This window comes from Megalops cyprinoides, chromosome 22, assembly GCF_013368585.1.
Source record: "Megalops cyprinoides isolate fMegCyp1 chromosome 22, fMegCyp1.pri, whole genome shotgun sequence".
NCBI classification, from domain to species: domain Eukaryota; kingdom Metazoa; phylum Chordata; class Actinopteri; order Elopiformes; family Megalopidae; genus Megalops; species Megalops cyprinoides.
The window spans coordinates 27,145,802-27,167,304 of NC_050604.1; the positions used below are offsets into that span (position 1 = coordinate 27,145,802).

Here is a 21,503-nt window from a genome sequence, read left to right on the forward strand (position 1 = left end):
TAAATACAGTATTCCTTTCAAATCCACCCTTTGAACTGGCCTAAGGCTCAGAGTCTGAATCAAAATAATACTTGTCACATGAATATCTCACATTATCAATCATTTCACGGAGGTGTGATAAATGTCAACGTACATCAAGAGCAACCTGTTTAATTTCTTCAGCTGATTTTTATCCTGTGTGTCAGTTCTACCTGAGTAGTCCTCCCACTCTCATTGGATACTGTGCCACATAACACAGTAAATCTTTTCCCCTGTAGAATTAGGCACAGGCGTTACTGGACATTTGCTCACAAAATGACAGAATGCTACACTGTCAATGGCCGTAAACAACAGGTCACCAAACAAAACCGTAAGCACCAAACAATGTCATTCAGCATCCAGCCCTTGACTGATTACTGTCAGGCCATTTTATTTTTCATTCTGCATTAGAGAGAGAGTTATCTATCACCATGCACCATCCACGGCGGAGCCATTCACAGCAAGCATTTCCAGTGATGTCATAGTGATGCCATTGTGACGTCACTGCAGGCCTCTCCCAGGGTGCCCGCCCCCTCCAGCCGCAGAAGGAGAAGCTCAGTGGGGTTAAGCCAATCACAGAGCGGAGTGGCTGCGCTGACCCCTCCCTCCGCCTCTGCTGTCTCTCCTTAACCCAGAATACGCGTGCTTCCTCGGTATCACCCACATGTGTTTTAACAGAGAATCTGTTTGAAAATTAGCAGAGAATCCAGTAACGCTGTGGCATTACCAAAGACCTGGTAACATTTTAACATTGGCAACTTGTCTAATCGACACAGCAGTGCTTTCATCATCATCGAAGTAGCTGCTCATACAGATAATGAAACAACAATGAAGATTTGACATTCATGAAAAAATGACCTGTGTTTTTTCCTAGTAAATCTGTTACTCCTGTTTAATTAGTAACTGGCAAGGCACAATTCTCAGACCAACAGCTTTTCAGCACCAGTACAACTTTCAATGTCTTCAGTTAATTAACCAACAAATTCAAATTTCATAAATGAAGGTTTAATCAACAGTACACAAATCTGCAAGATTTGTTCAACTAGATAACGCTGAAGTGAATGTAACATTAAGTGCGAATGAACAATGTAGATTCAAATGTAATGAAATTCTCAAAGGTGGTGAAAAAAGGGTCTAGACATGTTTCACATCAATGTCAGTATTAATTATCACTATGCTTTTGTTTTAAAATCAACACCTCAATATTTGACTTTCTGAAGGAACATGAGAAATCTACAGTACCATACTTTGAAAGAGGTCCAATAGCTGGTGCCCATATTGCAGGTGCTTCAACAGAAATGACAAAAATTAAGAGCATTGAAAACCACAGGGACAAAACAAGGAAGAAGTGGATCGGGAAAGGAACAGGAGTTGCATCAGAGCTCAACAACAGGGATAGAGACGCCTAACAGGATAGCTGCTAAAAACCACAAATTACCACAGAACTGAGTCTACACCTCCATTACCCAGTCTCATCAAAAACTGTACGTCATGAGCTTCTCAAAGTTCATATTTATGGCTGAGCTGCCATTTTGAAACTGTATAATAATCCTGTTTTACACTGTTTCCCACGTGCATCATTTTACATTTGCAAAATATCTGTCCCACTCTCTTGAGTTACCTCAGGAACTTGTAAAATGTGTGTTTCACCTATGAATTTAGTGCCATTTGCAAATGCAGTGATTTTGCTTCTAATGTCTTGAGGGTCAAAGGGGAACAGGTTGAAAGCAATGATAGATTTAAAGGTAATGTTCGGGCTTCCCCTGTTTCCAGCTCACCCACTGCCCCTGGGCATATCCCAGCCTTTGTAAGAGTAACGCTGACCCTGGACCCCAAAATATAAATCACTATTGTCCTTCTTCAGTTAGCATTCAGTGTATATACCTATCCCAGCCTTTGTAAGAGTAACGCTGACCCTGGACCCCAAAATATAAATCACTATTGTCCTCTTCAGTTAGCATTCAGTGTATATACCTGTGTGCTCACCTGGTTGAATAAAGGGAAAGAATAAGGACGTGTAGTGTGAGTCACACGTTAATCTCCCTGCTCCTGCTGTATTCTCCTGCTGCTCACTGCTGCCCTCCACAGGACAGTGTGGTAACTGCAAATGGATGAGAGGAAGCATGCAGCTCAGTGTCTCTCTAGTTATGAGAGAGATGTCTCTCTCTTTTCTGTGTAATTCTATCTGCCCAGTGCCGGTGCCAGTGGAGCAGATGGGCTCCCCCTCTGAGCTGGGTTCTGCTCAAGGTTTCTTCCTGTTAATTAGGGGGTTTTTCCTTGCCACTGTTGCCTTAGGCTTGCTCTCAGGGGGTCTCAGGCCTGGGAAAAATGTAAAGATGCTTTGTGACAACTTGTGTTGTAAAACACGCTATACAAATAAAAAAACCAAAAAAATTACACTCTCTTTCTTCAGTGTGTCTCCCTAATTGAGTCTTTTTCCCTGTATTGTATTCATATACTATCATGTCAGTGATATTTCCCCCTCTGTTCTGTTAAAAATTTGTATTATAAAACAATGGCAGCCCATGAAGCATGGATTTTCCTGTGCCCAGGTGAGGTCATGTGACACAAACACTTAGGCAGTACATTTGGGCCCCATTCTCTTCCCAGTACGGCTTCCTACTGCATATCAACCACAGAGTCAAATTCTAAAATCACGACACATTGCAACATCCTCTCAGAGCGCCGTCCTTCCACCTCACAGATCCGCTGTCCTTCACAGAGCGCCATCCTTCCACCTCACAGATCCACTGTCTGCCACAGAACGCCATCCTTCCACCTCACATATCCACTGTCCTTCACAGAGCGCCATCCTTCCACCTCACAGATCCACTGTCCTTCACAGAGCGCCATCCTTCCACCTCACAGATCCACTGTCCTTCACAGAGCGCCATCCTTCCACCTCACAGATCCGCTGTCCTTCACAGAGCGCCATCCTTCCACCTCACAGATCCACTGTCCTTCACAGAACGCCATCCTTCCACCTCACAGATCCACTGTCTGCCACAGAACGCCATCCTTCCACCTCACATATCCACTGTCCTTCACAGAACGCCATCCTTTCACTTCACATATCCACTGTCCTTCACAGAGCGCCATCCTTCCACCTCACAGATCCACTGTCCTTCACAGAACGCCATCCTTCCACCTCACAGATCCACTGTCTGCCACAGAACGCCATCCTTCCACCTCACATATCCGCTGTCCTTCACAGAGCGCCATCCTTCCACCTCACAGATCCACTGTCCTTCACAGCTTCAAAGCTTAATTTTTATTAATCATTTTGTCATTGCAGGGGAATTAACACCTTCAGAAAAACCACCACATCCTGTATAACATAGTAAAGACCCGTGACAGAGCATGCTCAGACTACAGATTCAGGGTCTGCACCATGGAGATGTGTGACGATATCTACAATAATGCAGAAACCATCCAGTCCTGCAGGTCCAGAACCACAGCAGATCAGGACCCAATGAGCAGCCCAGGAGATCAGCACTCAGATAAGACATAAAGTATATTTTTATCAGTGTTGCTGGAACTGCATTGCATTGAAAACTCTGAGCTGGACTCTAGAGATGAACACGAAATGATAAGACTTGTAGGAGAGCACAAAACACTATCACGTAGTCTCACAGCACAGTACATTACACACAAGAGCTGAAGTCAAGACCAGAAGCCCAAAGAACTAGAACCAGACCAAGAGCACATATATGTGGTCATGAGGCCATGAGGTTGAAACTCCATCTCAATCAGACAGAACTACTAATGCTGCTGTGGATCATGTGTTTTACAATGAAAATAAAGCCTGTCTTGCTAGATATTACTGAGTGGCAGTGTGAACATCAGGCAGGCTGACCCATGCGGGACACCATACTTAATGCTGGATAAGAGTCCCCATTTAGCTGCACAAATGCCAGCTTATCACACAGAGCAGATCTGCACCAGGAAAGAGAGACTGAGGGACTTGTATCACTTCCTCTTTGATGAAAAGTCTTTCAAGCCTGTTCCTCTTTCCTCTGGAGTGAGAATATACATTTTTGACAGTTTGTCAGTGATTACTTTCTCCACACATTCTTTATAAGTCCAGACTTCAAGCATAATAATCTGATATTCAGAAAGCATATTTGTATTAAGCACTGTCTTTACAGGAGATTTCAAACCTTGTGTCGCTCGCACACACACACACACACACACACACACACACACACACACACACACGCTTGAGTTGTTGCTATGTCTGCTTCCTGTGTCACTCACATATAAAAATTATTGTTACCCCTGTTCCTGCAGTGGTAGCTTCCTGTGGTATTCATAGGGTAGGTTAAAAACATCACTGTCACTACAGTGCAGTACAGCAGAGACGCAGCACAGGACACACAGACTACAGATTCAGGGTCTGCACCATGGAGATGTGTGATGATGTCTACGCCAATGCAGAAACCATCCAGTCCTGCAGCTTTACAGCAGACCAGAACCCAGAGAGCAGCCCCAGAAGTCAGCAGTTGGGTAAGAACACACACACACACACACGCGCGCGCGCACACACACGCACACACACACACACTCACACATACACACGCAGATGCACACACACACACAGTCACACACACACACACACACACACACACACACACACACACACACACATACACACACACGCAGATGCACGCACACACACACAGTCACACACACACACACACACAACCAGACACATACGGGCAAGTTCAACAGGTTAAGTTTTGACATGCCACTGACCTTAAAGAGCTTTACCCTGGACATTTACAGTTATGAAAATTATTTCATACTATTTAAAATTCAGGCCTCAATGGATGAATCCTTGATGAATGAGGAGGACAGAGTGATTGGCCTTCAGGTCTAAGTGATGAGAATGACAGGAAATAAGGTTCATTTCATGTTTCAAGCATTGAAATGAATGCATCACATTAATGTTGTAATATGTATGTATATGTACATATACGTATATGAATATAATGTAAATGTCATGTAAATATAACATTAATGTAAATGTAACATAAATTCGTGAGAATACACTCATGTTGAGGCAGACAGGCAATGTGAAAGAGTGATTTAATATTTACTTTGAAAAGTATTCTCCATTTTTGTTAGTTTCCCATAATCTATGATACAGGTGTCTGTGTGGATCTGATGGATCACAGTCTCACACACACACACGCACGCAAACACACGCACACGCACACGCACACACACACACACACATTCACACGCACACACACACACATTCACACGCACACACACACACACACACACACACACACACACACACACACACACACACACACACACACACACATTCACACGCACACACACACACACACACACACACACACACACACACACACAATAACTAACACGGCCGTTGGTCCCACAAAAAGCAGCATTAATAGTCACTCAGGTCCCCTCATTTGTGGCTCTGTTGCTTACAGTACCAGTCAAAGGTTTGCACACAACGTTTATTCTTTAGTTTTACTATTTCATGCATTTTAGAATAATAGTAAAGATCAAAACTATGAAATAACACAAATGCAATTATGCAGTGATCCAAAAAAGTGACCAAAATCAAAACTATATTATATCTTATATTTTATTATTGTATCTTATTTTAAATATATATTTTAAATATATTATTTTCAAATATTTTAAAATTATTTTTTTGTTGGAAAGAAATTCATACATTGACACCAGCTTCACTATTACTAAGAAACAAACTCTAGCATTTAAGCATATGTCCTGAGATCAAAATGTCTATGAATGTATGTTTCCCATTATCTCAATAAGGTGTGTCCAGACTTTTGACTGGTACTATACATTCAGTGAATGGGAACATTGGGCTGTCTCTAAGCCTGACTTATATTCAGAGTATGAGAGTGTTGGGTCTCTAAGCCTGGTTTATATTCAGAGTATGAGACTGTTGGGTATCTAAGCCTGGTTTATATTCAGAGTATGACAGTGTTGGGTCTCTAAACCTGGCTTATGTGCAGAGTATGAGAGTGTTGGGTCTCTAAGCCTGGTTTTTATCAGAGAATGAGAGTGTTCATGATGGGAAAAGTTCTGATCTATTATAATGATAAAAGTAAACTTTCAGTTCCTCTTTATTCGCTGGGATATTTTCCGTGAGAATATTTATCTTCTTTTCTGCAAACACACTTCCTCTGGCAACGGGCTCTACCCCTTAGCACCCTCTCACTGCATAAACCAGTGACAGAATGAGGGAACTGACATTTAAAAGCGATAACTAAACTGTGAAAAAAATGAACAGAAGAGACATGAAAACTAAATACCTTCAAATTAATGTTAAATAAAATCTAAATTTAAAATAAACCAGACCACTGCAGCACATACAAAATGGTCCACAACGTCCCCAAATTCTCTCGTGTCTCACCCTTCCTGATCTCCCTTCACTGGCTGCCAGTGACAGCTTGCATGCACTTCAAATCGCTGGTATTAGCCTACCGAGCGGTGAGGGGAAAGGCTCCGTCTTACCTGCAGTGGATTGCAGGGCCTCCACACCAGCCAGACCACTGTGCTCAGCTTCTTCAGGACACCTGGCTGCCCCTCCCTCTCGTAGCCTCGCATCCCGGTCACGCCCACCGTCTGTCCTGGCCCCTGCATGTGGAACCAGCTTCCTGTTTCACTCAGAAGAGCTGAAACGCTGCCCATCTTTATATATGTGAAAGTATTTTTAATGTAATTGGGTATATGTAGGTTTTCTTACATGTGTTTTACATTTACATTTACATTTATTCATTTGGCAGACGCTTTTATCCAAAGTGACTTACATAGGTTACTGTTCTTTACAATGTTATCCATTTATACAGCCGAGGCAATTGTGGGTTAAGTACCTTGCCCAAGGGTACAACAGCAGTGTCTCAGCGGGGATCGAACCTGCAACCTTTCGGTTACGAGTCCACAAGTTTTCTTACATTGCATATATAATACTAACACATACTTACAGTATGTGTTAGCATTATATTTGGAATGAGTCCTTTAAGCTGTACATATTGTTTTGCACTTACATGTCAGTCTGGGCACACATTGTGATCTCAGCACTGATGCTCCTTCCTGTGTGGTTAGTGGTGTCCTCTATGCAATGGTGTAAGGTACTTACATATTTCTGGAAAAAAAAACTAAAGAACAAAAAACACTCATGATGGAACACTCACACTGATCTGAATCTGCAGGGAGGAAACTCTACAGATGGACTGCAGTGTGTCTGGGTCTGCTGTGTGTTCTGCTACTGACCGCCATCACGCTGCTCTGTATCCACTGTGAGTATCTGGGGCTGCTGTGTGTTCTGCTACTGACCGCCATCACGCTGCTCTGTATCCACTGTGAGTTTAGCAGGTGCTGCTTCTTATTAGTCTGCAGTTATTGGGTCAGTGAGTGAGCTCATGCTGTCAGTCTGTGTGATTCAGTAAAGTGCAGTATGGTTTTCCCTTCCTCTGCAGATAATGGAGTGGTAAATGAAACCATGGAGAAGCACAGGGAACTGTCTGAGACCCTGTCACTCCTTACAGCCAGCTACACTGCAGAGAGAGTCCAGTTAGAGACCAGTTACACCAAACTTAAAGCAGAGAGAGACCAGTTAGAGACCAATAACACCATCCTGAAAGCAGAGAGAGACCAGACAGAGAGTGAGAGAGACAGGCTCCAGAGGAGGGTGGGTGAGTAACATAAGATGAAATGACCTCTCAATGTCACATATGAGTGAAACATTGTGAGTTATAACGAGAGAGAGAGAGAGAGAGTGTGTGTGTGTGTGTGTTTGTGTGTGTGTGTTTAATATGAGTAAGACACCTGTGTACAAATGTGTGAAATAACCCTTCAATGCCAAACATGTATAAGTGCAAGATTCTGGGTTATAGTGAATATGTGTGTGTCTGTGTTTAATGCGATTGTGTACAGGTGAGCACTGAGTCAGCTTCTGTGGTTTGTGTTCCAGAACTAACCTGTTCCCAAGGCTGGAGAGGGTTCAAATCCAGCTTGTACTACATCTCCACTGATACAAAGAGCTGGAGTGACAGCCGACAAGACTGCAGAGAGAGAAGAGCTGACTTGGTGATCATTACCAGCAGAGAGGAACAGGTGAGAGAGAGAGAGGAGCTGACCTGGTGATCATTAACAGGTGGGAGAGAGAGAGAGAGAGAGAGAGAGAGACAGGAAGGGGCAGGGCAGCTATTCCCCTCATAAGTGGAGCTGGAGTTGTAATCAGTGCTGGTTTAACTCCAGTTGTTGGCACTAGCATGTGCACCAAAGTCTTCACTTGCCTTTGAAATAAAACTGATTTCACAACTGTGTTGTGATATAAGCTCATAATAACCAGGAGCCCAACTGGCTTTACAGGTGCATCTCAAAAAATTAGAATATCATGGAAAAGTTCAATTTTTTTGTAATTTAATTAAAAAAAAAAATTCAAAAAGTGAAACTTTCATATATTCTAGATTCATTACACGTAAAGAGAAATATTTCAAGCCTTTTTTTAGTTTTAATTTTGATGATTACGGCTTACAGCTCATGAAAATCAAAATCCAGTATCTCAAAATATTAGAATATTTCATTTCAAGTTTGATTAAATTACCATTCATACAGTATAAATACCGGGTATCTCTCGGTCTAGTTCAGTACATGCAACCACAATCATGGGGAAGGCTGCTGACTTGACAGTTGTCCCGAAGACAATCATCAACACCCTCCACAAGGAGGCCACAGAAGGTCATCGCTGAGAGGGCTGGCTGTTCGCAGAGTGCTGTATCGAAGCGCATTCATGGAAAGTTGACTGGAAGGGAAAAGTGTGCTAGGAAAAGGTGCACAAGCAACAGGGATGACCGCAGCCTTGAGAAGATTGTCAAGCAAAGCCGATCCAAGACCTTAGGAGAGCTTCACAAGGAGTGGACTGAAGCTGGAGTCAGTGCATCAAGAGCCACCATGCACAGCCGTCTTCAGGAAATGGGCTACAACTGTCACATTCCTAGTATCAAGCCACTTCTGAACCAGAGACAATGGAAGAAGCGTCTTACCTGGGCTAAGGAGAAAAAGAACTGGACTGTTGCTCAGTGGTCCAAAGTCCTCTTTTCAGATGAAAATAAATTTTGCATTTAATTTGGAAATCAAGGTCCCAGAGTCTGGAGGAAGAGTGGAGAGGCACAGAATCCAAGCTGCTTGAAGTCCAGTGTGAAGTTTCTGCAGTCAGTGATGATTTGGGGTGCCATGTCATCTGCTGGTCTTGGTCCACTGTGTTTTATCAAGTCCAAAGTCAACGCTGCCATCTACCAGGAGATTTTAGAGTACTTCATGCTTCCGTCTGCTGACAAGCTTTATGGAAATGCCGATTTCCCTTTCCAGCAGGAGTTAGCACCTGCCCACAGTGCCAAAAATACTACTAACTGGTTTGCTGACCATGATATTACTGTGCTTGATTGGCCAGCCAACTCTCCTGACCTGAACACCATAGAGAATCTATGGGGTATTGTCAAGAGGAAGATGAGAAACACCCGACCCAACAATACAGACGAGCTGAAGACCGAAAGCAACCTGGGCTTCAATAACGCCTCAGCAGTGCCACAGGCTGATCACCTCCATGCCACGCCGCACTGATGCAGTAATTCATGCTAAAGGAGCTCCGACCAAGTACTGAGTGCATAAATGAACATTGAACTTGAACATTTTTGTATTGTAAATCCTTTTTTGGTTGATCTTAGGAAATATTCTAATATTTTGAGATACTGGATTTTTGATTTTCATTTCATGCTGTAAGTCATAATCATCAAAATTAAAACAAAAAAGGCTTGAAATATTTCACTTCACATGAAATGAATCTAGAACATATGAAAGTTTCACTTTTTGAATTAAATTACAAAAAAAAAAAACTTTTCAACGATATTCTATTTTTTTTTAGATGCACCGGTATTCTGCCAGATATAGGGGAGGGGCCTGCTAGCTGAAGCAGCTGCTCAGATGATGTCATTGGAGTGGCAACTATCCTCCAATGAACACCCAATCTGATGCCATGCCTATGACCCCTCTTCAAACCATATGTTCCCTCAAGATTGCTAAGCTCTGCATCCACAGGGCAACTGACCGTTCTTCTCAGACACAATCCCTGTCTGTACTGGTCCCTCGGTGGTGGAATGAACTTTATATATGGTAATATGATGTATTATGAATTTGTGTTCTAGGATCTGTTGTATCGTAGTGTACTTGGCTTTTGTCAGAGTGCACAGGCTAACTTGTGGCAGTGCTTGAATAGTGCTATGCTCACACTTACTGGTCTGGGAGTGTTATTAGCCTGGTCTGACAGTATTTCCTGTTGAACTTGACTGGATACACTTATATTCTATTGTGATGGAAGTCACTCTGGATAAGAGGGTCTGCTAAATGCATGTAATGTAATGTAGTGCACTGTGTGACTTGTGTAAAAAGTAGATGAGTGTATGAAGTACCATCCTCCTTAGAGGCACAGAGGTGTGTATCACTGGCAGGCCAGGATGATGCTCCCTGACGCAGCTGAGAAACAGTATGTTTACGGCTCCAGTTCATGATCACGCTTTGGCTGCACGCTTCATGAGTGATACGCAGACAAAGCTCAACAAAACTGAAGTGCTGAGAAAAAGATGAAAGAATGCTGAAAGAGGAATGAGAGAACAGGATAGAGGAAGTGATGTGAGTAGAGAGTGAAAGGGAAAGAGAGCGAGAGTGGGATGGATCAAACTTTTATTTCTGCTGGTTGTTCAGGTGCTGAAACTGTATTCTCTGCTTCAGAATTTCATCCAGGGACTCAATATACGTGCCTGGATCGGTCTGAATGACAGCAATACAGAGGGAACCTGGAAGTGGGTGGACGGCACAACACTGACTACAGAGTAAGAGCAGAATCAACACTGTTACAGAGAGGTAGTGATCACCGTATCAGAGCAGATTCAACACTGTTACAGAGTGAGAGACTGACCACAGATTAAGAGCAGATTCAACACTGTTACAGAGAGATAGTGATCACTGTATAAGAGCAGAATCAACACTGTTACAGAGAGGTAGTGATCACCGTATCAGAGCAGATTCAACACTGTTACAGAGAGGTAGTGATCACCGTATCAGAGCAGAATCAACACTGTTACAGAGAGGTAGTGATCACCGTATCAGAGCAGAATCAACACTGTTACAGAGAGGCAGTGATCACCGTATCAGAGCAGACTCAACACTGTTACAGAGAGGCAGTGATCACCGTATCAGAGCAGTAGCTGTTTCTCTCCTCAGTGTGTCCTCACTTCCTTCTCTCTGTCCCTCCTGATGAAGGTGCATGTGTCTCATTCTCTGTGCTGCTGCTGCTTTCAGGTACTGGATGAGTGGAGAGCCTAATGATGCTGATTCTGGGGAGGACTGTGCTGAGATCCATCAGGGAGGCTGGAATGATTTACCTTGTTCCATCCAAAGGAACTGGATCTGTGAGAAAATGGATGTCCCTAGCTGACACACACAAGGCATTAATAATCACCAGCAGACTCCAACACAAACATCAGTCCTCACTGTATTTTCGTGAATTAAGTTAATACATAAAAATGCCACCTTGGTCGGGTGTGTCTGAACCACCTTGTTCCTGCTGTATTCTACTGCAGCTCACTGCTGCCCTCTACAGGACAATGTGGTAACAGGATTCATGGAGTATTGCGCCACTGAATCCCTCCAAATGCATTTTCATCTACACTCTGACTCTGCTTTTCCTCTTCTTATTGCATATTTTAAAATAAAAAGTAAGGGAAGCAGAAATGTTGGCTTTACCCTGATACTGGCCAATTTTGGACAAAGTTTTCCAAGACCAGCTGATTTCCTTGTGCCTTATTGGGTCTAATGGAGTACCTTTGTGCACTTCACATTAAATAAGTGGGCTTTTGTAAATCATTTTGCTTAGATAGAGAGATCAAAACCTGGTGTACATAAGGGACAATGTGCTATTAAATGTGTGTCAATATGGAATGAGGCTGTAAGAATTATATATCACAGCTGAAGTTCCCTAAGAATTACAGAGATTCCAGCTCAGATTGATATGAAACCTGTTATCTAGGACCTTCTGGGCAGTCTCCAGCTGAGGAAATGTTGCTCTGTCAAATTACCTGGGAGCCACATGACAATCAATCTGCAAAGATCATGAAATGAGTGTTTTCAACAGAAATGAAACCCAAACAACTAGACATTTTAGGCAGTTGCTCAAAAAATCACAAAACTTTGCAATCTTGTAGAGACTGAGAGGAAGTCTCTTCAGTAGTAAAATGTCCACATTGGTCACAAGGTTGGCCGCCATATTGGATTTTATGGTGCCCTTGCTACAAAACAAAAGGTTTAATATACCTGAAATTTCACAGGCACCTTTCTCTCTTTCACCACAATAAGTACAAAATGATCAGAGTTCACACGGCTTGATGCCATCCTGAATTAGTTACCTAAACATCAACTCCTCGTGAAACAGAAGGCTGGCTGGTGCAAAATTTGGTAATCACAGTCCCTGTATTACAGTTTTTTTACGACCGTTTTCACACTTAGGTCAATACCAATACCAGAAAACTCTTAACACTGTGTGCTTAACAACCATGCACATGAGCACATCACTTAATCTTTCATGCAAAATGCACTACAACCACCAAAACACTTCACAATTCACCCAAAAGTGACTCATGCTGCCATAACTATAGCAAATGCTCTCTCTCAGCAGACTACTTTGTCACTCAAAGTACAATGGACTGAAAAACAGAAACAACTTGAAACATTGCAAAATGCATATATTATGTGTTGCCGTATCCTCTGTTTTAGCATAGACTACTGTAGTGTTGCATTTTAAAAAAAGGAAAAAAGAATGACACCTGTTTAGAGTACATGTTGTAATACCAAACAAACCTGAAATGCTGCAATATGCCTCATGGCAGCTGTATGCTACAATTTCTGAGGTATACTATAGTACAACAAAAAGTCTGCAGATGCTTTTCATTTCTAGTACAGTAAGTGAAACAACAACACATGATATTACCACTAGAAGTCTGCTGTAGTCCTAATGCTGATCCATGGTGTACTCTATATTTTGGGATTTTCACTGTGACAAAGTGCTGTCACTACAGTTGAGTATGCGCTCTGACTGCCATATCAACGAGCTTGGCTCTTTGGTGTCGCGGTCAAAGTTGCATGGTTGGTACCCCGTAGATCCGGGTTTGAGGTCGGGTGGGGTGACTGCTCTCTCCCTTCGTTACATTCACATTTACTGCAACATTCTCCCTTGCCTTGAACATTTAGAAAAAAATCTTTAGCATATCTTATCCACCCCTACAATCCCCTACGCCCCATAAATAGTTGAAGCCAAGCAGCTATCATGACACCAAGAACAAACTTTTTGATCTGTTGTTTTGCCTGTCACAATACTTAGGATACCACAATTGAGTGTGGTAAATTTACTGTAGTTGCATTCTTGGGTCACTTTCTTTCACTGATAGCCCATGACTTAGATATACAGCAGTAATTGTGGAAAAATCTCTTAAACAATAACTACATCTATTTTTTGCCTATATACATGCAATTTTCAACGCAAATATGACCACTTACGAAAGTGGTAACAAGGCTGCAAACAAAAAAAAAAACTGAATAAACTTTCTGCTAAAATCAGAATAATCTGTCTTATTTCAAGCATATAGTTTCATTTGTCTGTCAAAATGCAGCACATTTCCATCTACAGTGATCTAAATTTCGTTAGTTTCGAAAGTTAACTGTTTTGAACACAGTATCTAAATATCTGCAAAATTTGCTGTAGTTGTACAGAATTTTGCTGGTGGGGAACATTGAGAGAGGTATTCATGAATTTCGGAAGAAGTGGTGATTGAATGCATTTTGTATCAAAGCAATGCAAAAGTATACACAGTTTAGTTCACATAGTCTACTGATATGGTGTTACGTGTTTTGAAAAAGTGGACATGGTATTGAGACACGTGTGAAAATGAATGTAAAAACTGTAATAATATGAGTTTAAGAGAATGCATTTTAATCAAAAGCACAGAGTGTGAGAGTAATACAGAGAGGCTTCCTTTGGGTGTTCCTCTGTTTCTCTGGTTTGATCTTGTGTTATTTTCTTTAAAGTTCATGTGTTGAGGTGTAATAGTCTTGATATAAGAATTATAGGCATTTGCAATAAGTGTTTGTAACACTCATTAGGACGGAATGTACTTGGATGGATTGTGAAGATGTATTGTTTGACTGTGATTCTCAGCACTTGTTCATGTGTCCCGATATGCCCTGCTCTCCAGACATATGCGTTTCATTTCAGTTATGAAATTTCAGTGGAGCTTTGAGGGAGAAGAAATATGTTTTACAAGGTTGGGAACTTAAATCTGATAAACAACACGCAAGAGTATGAGACTGTTGGGTCTCTAAGCCTGGTTTATATCGGAGTATGAGACTCTTGGGTATCTAAGCCTGGTTTATATTCAGAGTATGAGAGTGTTGGGTCTCTAAACCTGGCTTATGTGCAGAGTATGAGAGTGTTGGGTCTCTAAGCCTGGTTTTTATCAGAGAATGAGAGTGTTCATGATGGGAAAAGTTCTGATCTATTATAATGATAAAAGTAAACTTTTAGTTCCTCTTTTTTCGCTGGGATATCTTCCGTGAGAATATTTATCTTCTTTTCTGCAAACACACTTCCTCTGGCAACGGGCTCTACCCTTCAGTACCCTCTCACTGCATAAACCAGTGACAGAATGAGGGAACTGACATTTAAAAGCGATAACTAAACTGTGAAAAAAATGAACAGAAGAGACATGAAAACTAAATACCTTCAAATTAATGTTAAATAAAATCTAAATTTAAAATAAACCAGACCACTGCAGCACATACAAAATGGTCCACAATGTCCCCAAATTCTCCCGTGTCTCACCCTTCCTGATCTCCCTTCACTGGCTGCCAGTGACAGCTTGCATGCGCTTCAAATCGCTGGTATTAGCCTACCGAGCGGTGAGGGGAAAGGCTCCGTCTTACCTGCAGTGGATTGCAGGGCCTCCACACCAGCCAGACCACTGTGCTCAGCTTCTTCAGGACACCTGGCTGCCCCTCCCTCTCGTAGCCTCGCATCCCGGTCACGCCCACCGTCTGTCCTGGCCCCTGCGTGTGGAACCAGCTTCCTGTTTCACTCAGAAGAGCTGAAACGCTGCCCATCTTTCAGCACAGACTGAAGACCCACTTCTTCAGGCCACAAATCAAACCCGTACCCAAGCGTGATCTTTTCTCTCTTATGTGCAATAAGCCACCCAGCCAGCTAGTCTGAACCATTCAGTCATTGAGCCCACAGACAAACCCAGATGCCATTACAAATTCCCTTTACACTCTCTTTACTTTTTAAAACAACGGTTTATATATTGTCAGTCATATGGCTGGTACATAGTTTTAAACATCTCGATTATTGCTTTTTGCCTTGTTATCTACCTGACTTATAAGTTGAGGGAAAGTATATGCTGGTGCTTTTTCCTTTTTAAAATAAAAATATTTGGTTCTGAAAATGGCTTTTTTTTTGTATGACTTTGGTTCTGAAAATTGGCTTTTTTTGGCTGACTTTGGTTCTGAAAATGTTTTTTTTTTTCTCAGAAGTATCAGCTCAGCCTTCAAATGTAAATTGTCACAGATTGCAGCACAGAAAATGTATGCTCCATATTATACAATACTAAGAACATTTGGTCGAAAAATGGTTCAATGATCATAGCACAACACAGAAATGAACACATATTACTCTAAACATGAATATTATTGGGGTAACATGCGTAATTCTAACCAAAGCTACACCTTAATTGTATGAATAAGGAAACTTCAGAAATTCCCCTGGCCCCTGAGGCAACCAAAAGCAAGAATTAAGAACATGTATAATACTGTATTTAGAGTGATATCAGTGTCTGTTACAGTCAAAGCCATGTTTTAAGAACAAATTTGATTTCACCTTGTGTAGAATGCAGAGGAAAACTAGACTAGGAACAAACTGAGAAATGGCTGATAACATCATTCACAATGTAGGAAGTGAAAAGTCTCCACAAACTACTTATGGACTTCCATAGAATATGAAGTGCTCATCAGTGTGAGAATTGCCATGTTACAGTGATGTTTGTAAAGTCTCTGTTACATCAGACTGACTGTTGGGAACTTGTCTGATGGGCAGTTTGATGGGACAGTTAAACACTTTAGTTCCCTTTGGTACAAACCCATTACATCTGCACTGTCCCAACACAGCTTCCTACTACACCAGGAGCAACAAAATCAGCCCTCTGCAATAAAGGGCTTTTACATTCAGCTCACAGTGGTTCCATGGCTCAGATGGGGTTTCAGTTAGATCAAACAACACAACTTTACAATCCATGCAAATATCTTCTGTCCGAGTCAAATTAAAACCACTATTTAGTTAGTTTACTAGTATTAGGTATTAGTAATTGCATTAATCACTAGTTACTAACACTTATTATAAATGTTGAAAATTCTTATGACAAAACAAATACAATCTCACAGATGACTCAACTAACTAAATAATTTTAAGAGTTTAAACAAAGTAACACAAATTCAAACAGAAGAGGAGGAACACATATAGCTATGCTCTCTGAGTCTGTGTTTTTAATTAAGATGTGTTTTCTTCAAAACAAACTTCAAGCAAGATATTGGAGTACAACATGCAATGGGGGCTGAAGACAAAGCAAAAAACATAAACATGTATACATGATTTTACATAAATATATATTTTGATCATGAATACATAAATATGTTTATAATCACTAACAGAAAGATCAAATTCCTCTGTGTGAAACCATAACTTTCTCAAGAATTTATACAAAAAGATTGCAACAGGATCTGCTTATCAGCTAAGTGACAGTTCCTCTTCCACAGACACTCACTTCACACACAGTCATGAGAAACCGACATGCAAACCCACACAACCACACAGTAAGGAAATGAAACAAGTTAAATATTTCTTAATATTTCTTTTTTGTTTTTGTTTGCTTCACTACATGTTCTGTTTTCATGCTTGCGTGTTGTTTATCAGATTTAAGTTACTCCACTCATACAGTGCATAGTTATACAGTATATGATCCTATGAGAAATAACCAGCCTCACAGCTCATAACACGTTTTTGACACTAGACATTGCTGAAGCCCAAGAGTTCAGGGTAGAAACGCCTGCCCTGTGGATCCAGACTGTACAGCTCTCTAGGTAATAAGGCCATTTTTGAAACATCATGACAAAATTGTCAACAGGGTTTTCCCAACCTTGTAAAACATATAATGAAAATTTCATAACTGAAATGAAACGCATACGTCTGGAGAGCAGGGCATATCGGGACACATGAACAAGTGCTGAGAATCACAGTCAAACAACACATCTTCACAATCCATCCAAGTATTTTCCGTCCAAGTCAAACTAAAACCACTATGGCTAAACATTTATCACGAGTACTAGTTATTATTAATGATACTAATGAGTAGTTACAAACACTTATTGCAAATGCCTATAATTCTTATATCAAGACTATTACGCCTCAACACATGAACTTTAAAGAAAAGTGATCTTTGATCATGATCTTTGCAGATTGATTGTCATGTGGCTCCCAGGTAATTTGACAGAGCAACATTTCCTCAGCTGGAGACTGCCCAGAAGGTCCTAGATAACAGGTTTCATATCAATCTGAGCTGGAATCTCTGTAATTCTTAGGGAACTTCAGCTGTGATATATAATTCTTACAGCCTCATTCCATATTGACACACATTTAATAGCACATTGTCCCTTATGTACACCAGGTTTTGATCTCTCTATCTAAGCAAAATGATTTACAAAAGCCCACTTATTTAATGTGAAGTGCACAAAGGTACTCCATTAGACCCAATAAGGCACAAGGAAATCAGCTGGTCTTGGAAAACTTTGTCCAAAATTGGCCAGTATCAGGGTAAAGCCAACATTTCTGCTTCTCTTACGTTTTATTCATCATCATCATCACCTTTATTTGTCAGATTCAAGGTCCACACAAACACAAGACAGACATAACATACAACATACATAAAAAAGGAGTATTGCACTACTTATAAAAGGTGCACTATGGTAGCATAGTGCACTAAATCTAGGATTTGACAGCATCAAAACAAGGTTGTTCTGGGAGTTGTCCAAGCGACAAATAAATTTGTACATCAAATTTCTCATCAATGCCTGAAAGGTACTGACATGTGCAAAACATGTCACTTGCATTACAGGACCTGGGTTTCTTGAGCAATATCCTCAGAGAATCATTATAAGCAACCTGAAGCTTCTGCATACTAGCTCTTTTAAATTTACACCAATACTACTTATTGTTGAGACGCTGTTATTTTAGAGTGATAACAAAGTAAAAAGTGATGAGGAAATATTATAAAAATGAAAAGATAACTATTAAAAAATGTATGAAAAAAGGAAAGGAAAAACAGACTCAAGAGTGTTGATAAAAATGCATTTGGAGGGATTCAGTGGCGCAATACTCCATTGTCCTGTAGAGGGCAGCAGTGAGCTGCAGTAGAATACAGCAGGAACAGGGTGGTTCAGACACACCCAACCAAGATGGCATTTTTATGTATTAACTTAATTCACAGAGGAAAATACAGTGAGGACTGATGTTTGTGTTGGAGTCTGCTGGTGATTATTAATGTCCTGTGTGTCAGTTAGGGGCAGCCATTCTCTCACAGATCCAGTTCCTTTGGATGGAACAAGGTAAATCATTCCAGCCTCCCTGACGGTTTTCAACACAGTCCTCATTATTCTCATCATTAGGCTCTCCACTCATCCAGTACCTGAAAGCAGCAGCAGCACAGAGAATGAGACACATGCACCTTCATCAGGAGGGACAGAGAGAAGGAAGTGAGGACACACTGAGGAGAGAAACAGCTACTGCTCTGATACGGTGATCACTGCCTCTCTGTAACAGTGTTGAGTCTGCTCTGATACGGTGATCACTGCCTCTCTGTAACAGTGTTGATTCTGCTCTGATACAGTGATCACTACCTCTCTGTAACAGTGTTGAGTCTGCTCTGATACAGTGATCACTACCTCTCTGTAACAGTGTTGAGTCTGCTCTGATACGGTGATCACTACCTCTCTGTAACAGTGTTGAGTCTGCTCTGATACAGTGATCACTACCTCTCTGTAACAGTGTTGAGTCTGCTCTGATACGGTGATCACTGCCTGTCTGTAACAGTGTTGAGTCTGCTCTGATACAGTGATCACTACCTCTCTGTAACAGTGTTGAGTCTGCTCTGATACGGTGATCACTACCTCTCTGTAACAGTGTTGAATCTGCTCTGATACGGTGATCACTACCTCTCTGTAACAGTGTTGATTCTGCTCTGATACAGTGATCACTACCTCTCTGTAACAGTGTTGAATCTGCTCTGATACGGTGATCACTACCTCTCTGTAACAGTGTTGATTCTGCTCTTACTCTGTAGTCAGTGTTGTGCCGTCCACCCACTTCCAGGTTCCCTCTGTATTGCTGTCATTCAGACCGATCCAGGCACGTATATTGAGTCCCTGGATGAAATTCTGAAGCAGAGAATACAGTTTCAGCACCTGAACAACCAGCAGAAATAAAAGTTTGATCCATCCCACTCTCGCTCTCTTTCCCTTTCACTCTCTACTCACATCACTTCCTCTATCCTGTTCTCTCATTCCTCTTTCAGCATTCTTTCATCTTTTTCTCAGCACTTCAGTTTTGTTGAGCTTTGTCTGCGTATCACTCATGAAGCGTGCAGCCAAAGCATGATCATGAACTGGAGCCGTAAACATACTGTTTCTCAGCTGCGTCAGGGAGCATCATCCTGGCCTGCCAGTGATACACACCTCTGTGCCTCTAAGGAGGATGGTACTTCATACACTCATCTACTTTTTACACAAGTCACACAGTGCACTACATCAGACTGGGTGCTCATTGGAGGATAGTTGCCACTCCAGTGACATTGTCTGAGTACCTGACAAATGACAGTATTCCTGAGAGTGGAGTGAAGGGGGTAAACTAGTTCTCCCTCCACCCGCATATCAGCACTGATATCCCCTATATCCGCTAAAGCAGCACTGATTATAACTACATCTCCACCTACGAGAGTTTTAAGAAAAACATAAAAATTCATCTGTTCATGCTGTATCGGTAGCCTACCTTTCTCCATATCTATGTCTATCTATCATATTGATTGCTATTTTCATTTAAAAAAGACATTCTACACTAGCCTAGCACTTAACTTTGTATCTCACTGACCTCTTGTAATACTTTGCGATATCTACTCATAGCACTGTGATTCTTGTTTGTAAGTAGCTCTGGTTAGCGTCTGCTAACTCCATGCCACAGTGCTAAGTATTATTGCACTCATTACTGCAGTCTCAATACTTTTATATTTGCACTGCTTATTCTAGCACAGGCTGAACCTCTGAAGCTGTTTCCTATTACTATTACTATTATTCATATTGTACATACAACCAACTGTACATATCTTGTCTGTACTGTACATATAACCCTTATATATACACTCCCCTTTCCAACTCTGTCCACTTCACCCCTATGTATAACACACTAAATATATTATACATATATAATAATCTGTACATATGTTACTCTCCACTGTCAATAACACTATACATACTGTAACATATAGCATCACTTATACTGTAGTAATTACTCTTACCTGCTCCTATCTGTAAATAATACTATTCTTTTGCACTTCTGGTTAGATGTTAACTGCATTTCATTGGCTTTGTACCTGTCCTCTGCACAATGACAATGAAATTCTAAAATAAAGAATCTAAACTAAATGAAGTAATGTAATGGAATAGCTGTCCTGTGCCCCCCCCCATCCCCCCCCCCCCCCGCCCCCCTCTCTCTCTCTCTCTCACCTGTTCCTCTCTGCTGGTAATGATCACCAGGTCAGCTCCCCTCTCTCTCTCTCACCTGTTCCTCTCTGCTGGTAATGATCACCAGGTCAGCTCCTCTCTCTCTCTCACCTGCTCCTCTCTGCTGGTAATGATCACCAGGTCAGCTCCTCTCTCTCTCTCTCACCTGTTCCTCTCTGCTGGTAATGATCACCAGGTCAGCTCCTCTCTCTCTCACCTGTTCCTCTCTGCTGGTAATGATCACCAGGTCAGCTCCTCTCTCTCTCTCACCTGTTCCTCTCTGCTGGTAATGATCACCAGGTCAGCTCCTCTCTCTCTCACCTGTTCCTCTCTGCTGGTTATGATCACTAGGTCAGCTCCTCTCTCTCTGCAGTCTTGTCGGCTGTCACTCCAGCTCTTTTTCTCAGTGGAGATGTAGTACAAGCTGGAGTTGAACTCTGTCCAGCCTTGGGAACAGGTTTGTTCTGGAACACACACAACAGAAACGGTCTCAGTGCTCACCTGTACATAATCAAAATAACACACACACATACATACACACACACACACAGAGT

The 21,503-nt window shown here is 41.6% G+C and overlaps 1 protein-coding gene across 1 annotated transcript in view; it reads left to right on the top strand.

Moving 5' to 3' along the window:
- Window positions 1-7,642: 7,642 nt before the first annotated feature.
- Window positions 7,643-21,503, top strand: part of LOC118769544 (C-type lectin domain family 4 member M-like) — a gene marked incomplete at its 5' end in the record, with an annotated part of 33,749 nt that continues 19,888 nt past the window's right edge. The window contains 2 exons of the mRNA XM_036516674.1: window positions 7,643-7,721; window positions 8,000-8,142. Coding sequence (XP_036372567.1) covers window positions 7,643-7,721; window positions 8,000-8,142 — 222 coding nt within the window. The remainder of the gene's footprint in view (window positions 7,722-7,999; window positions 8,143-21,503) is intronic.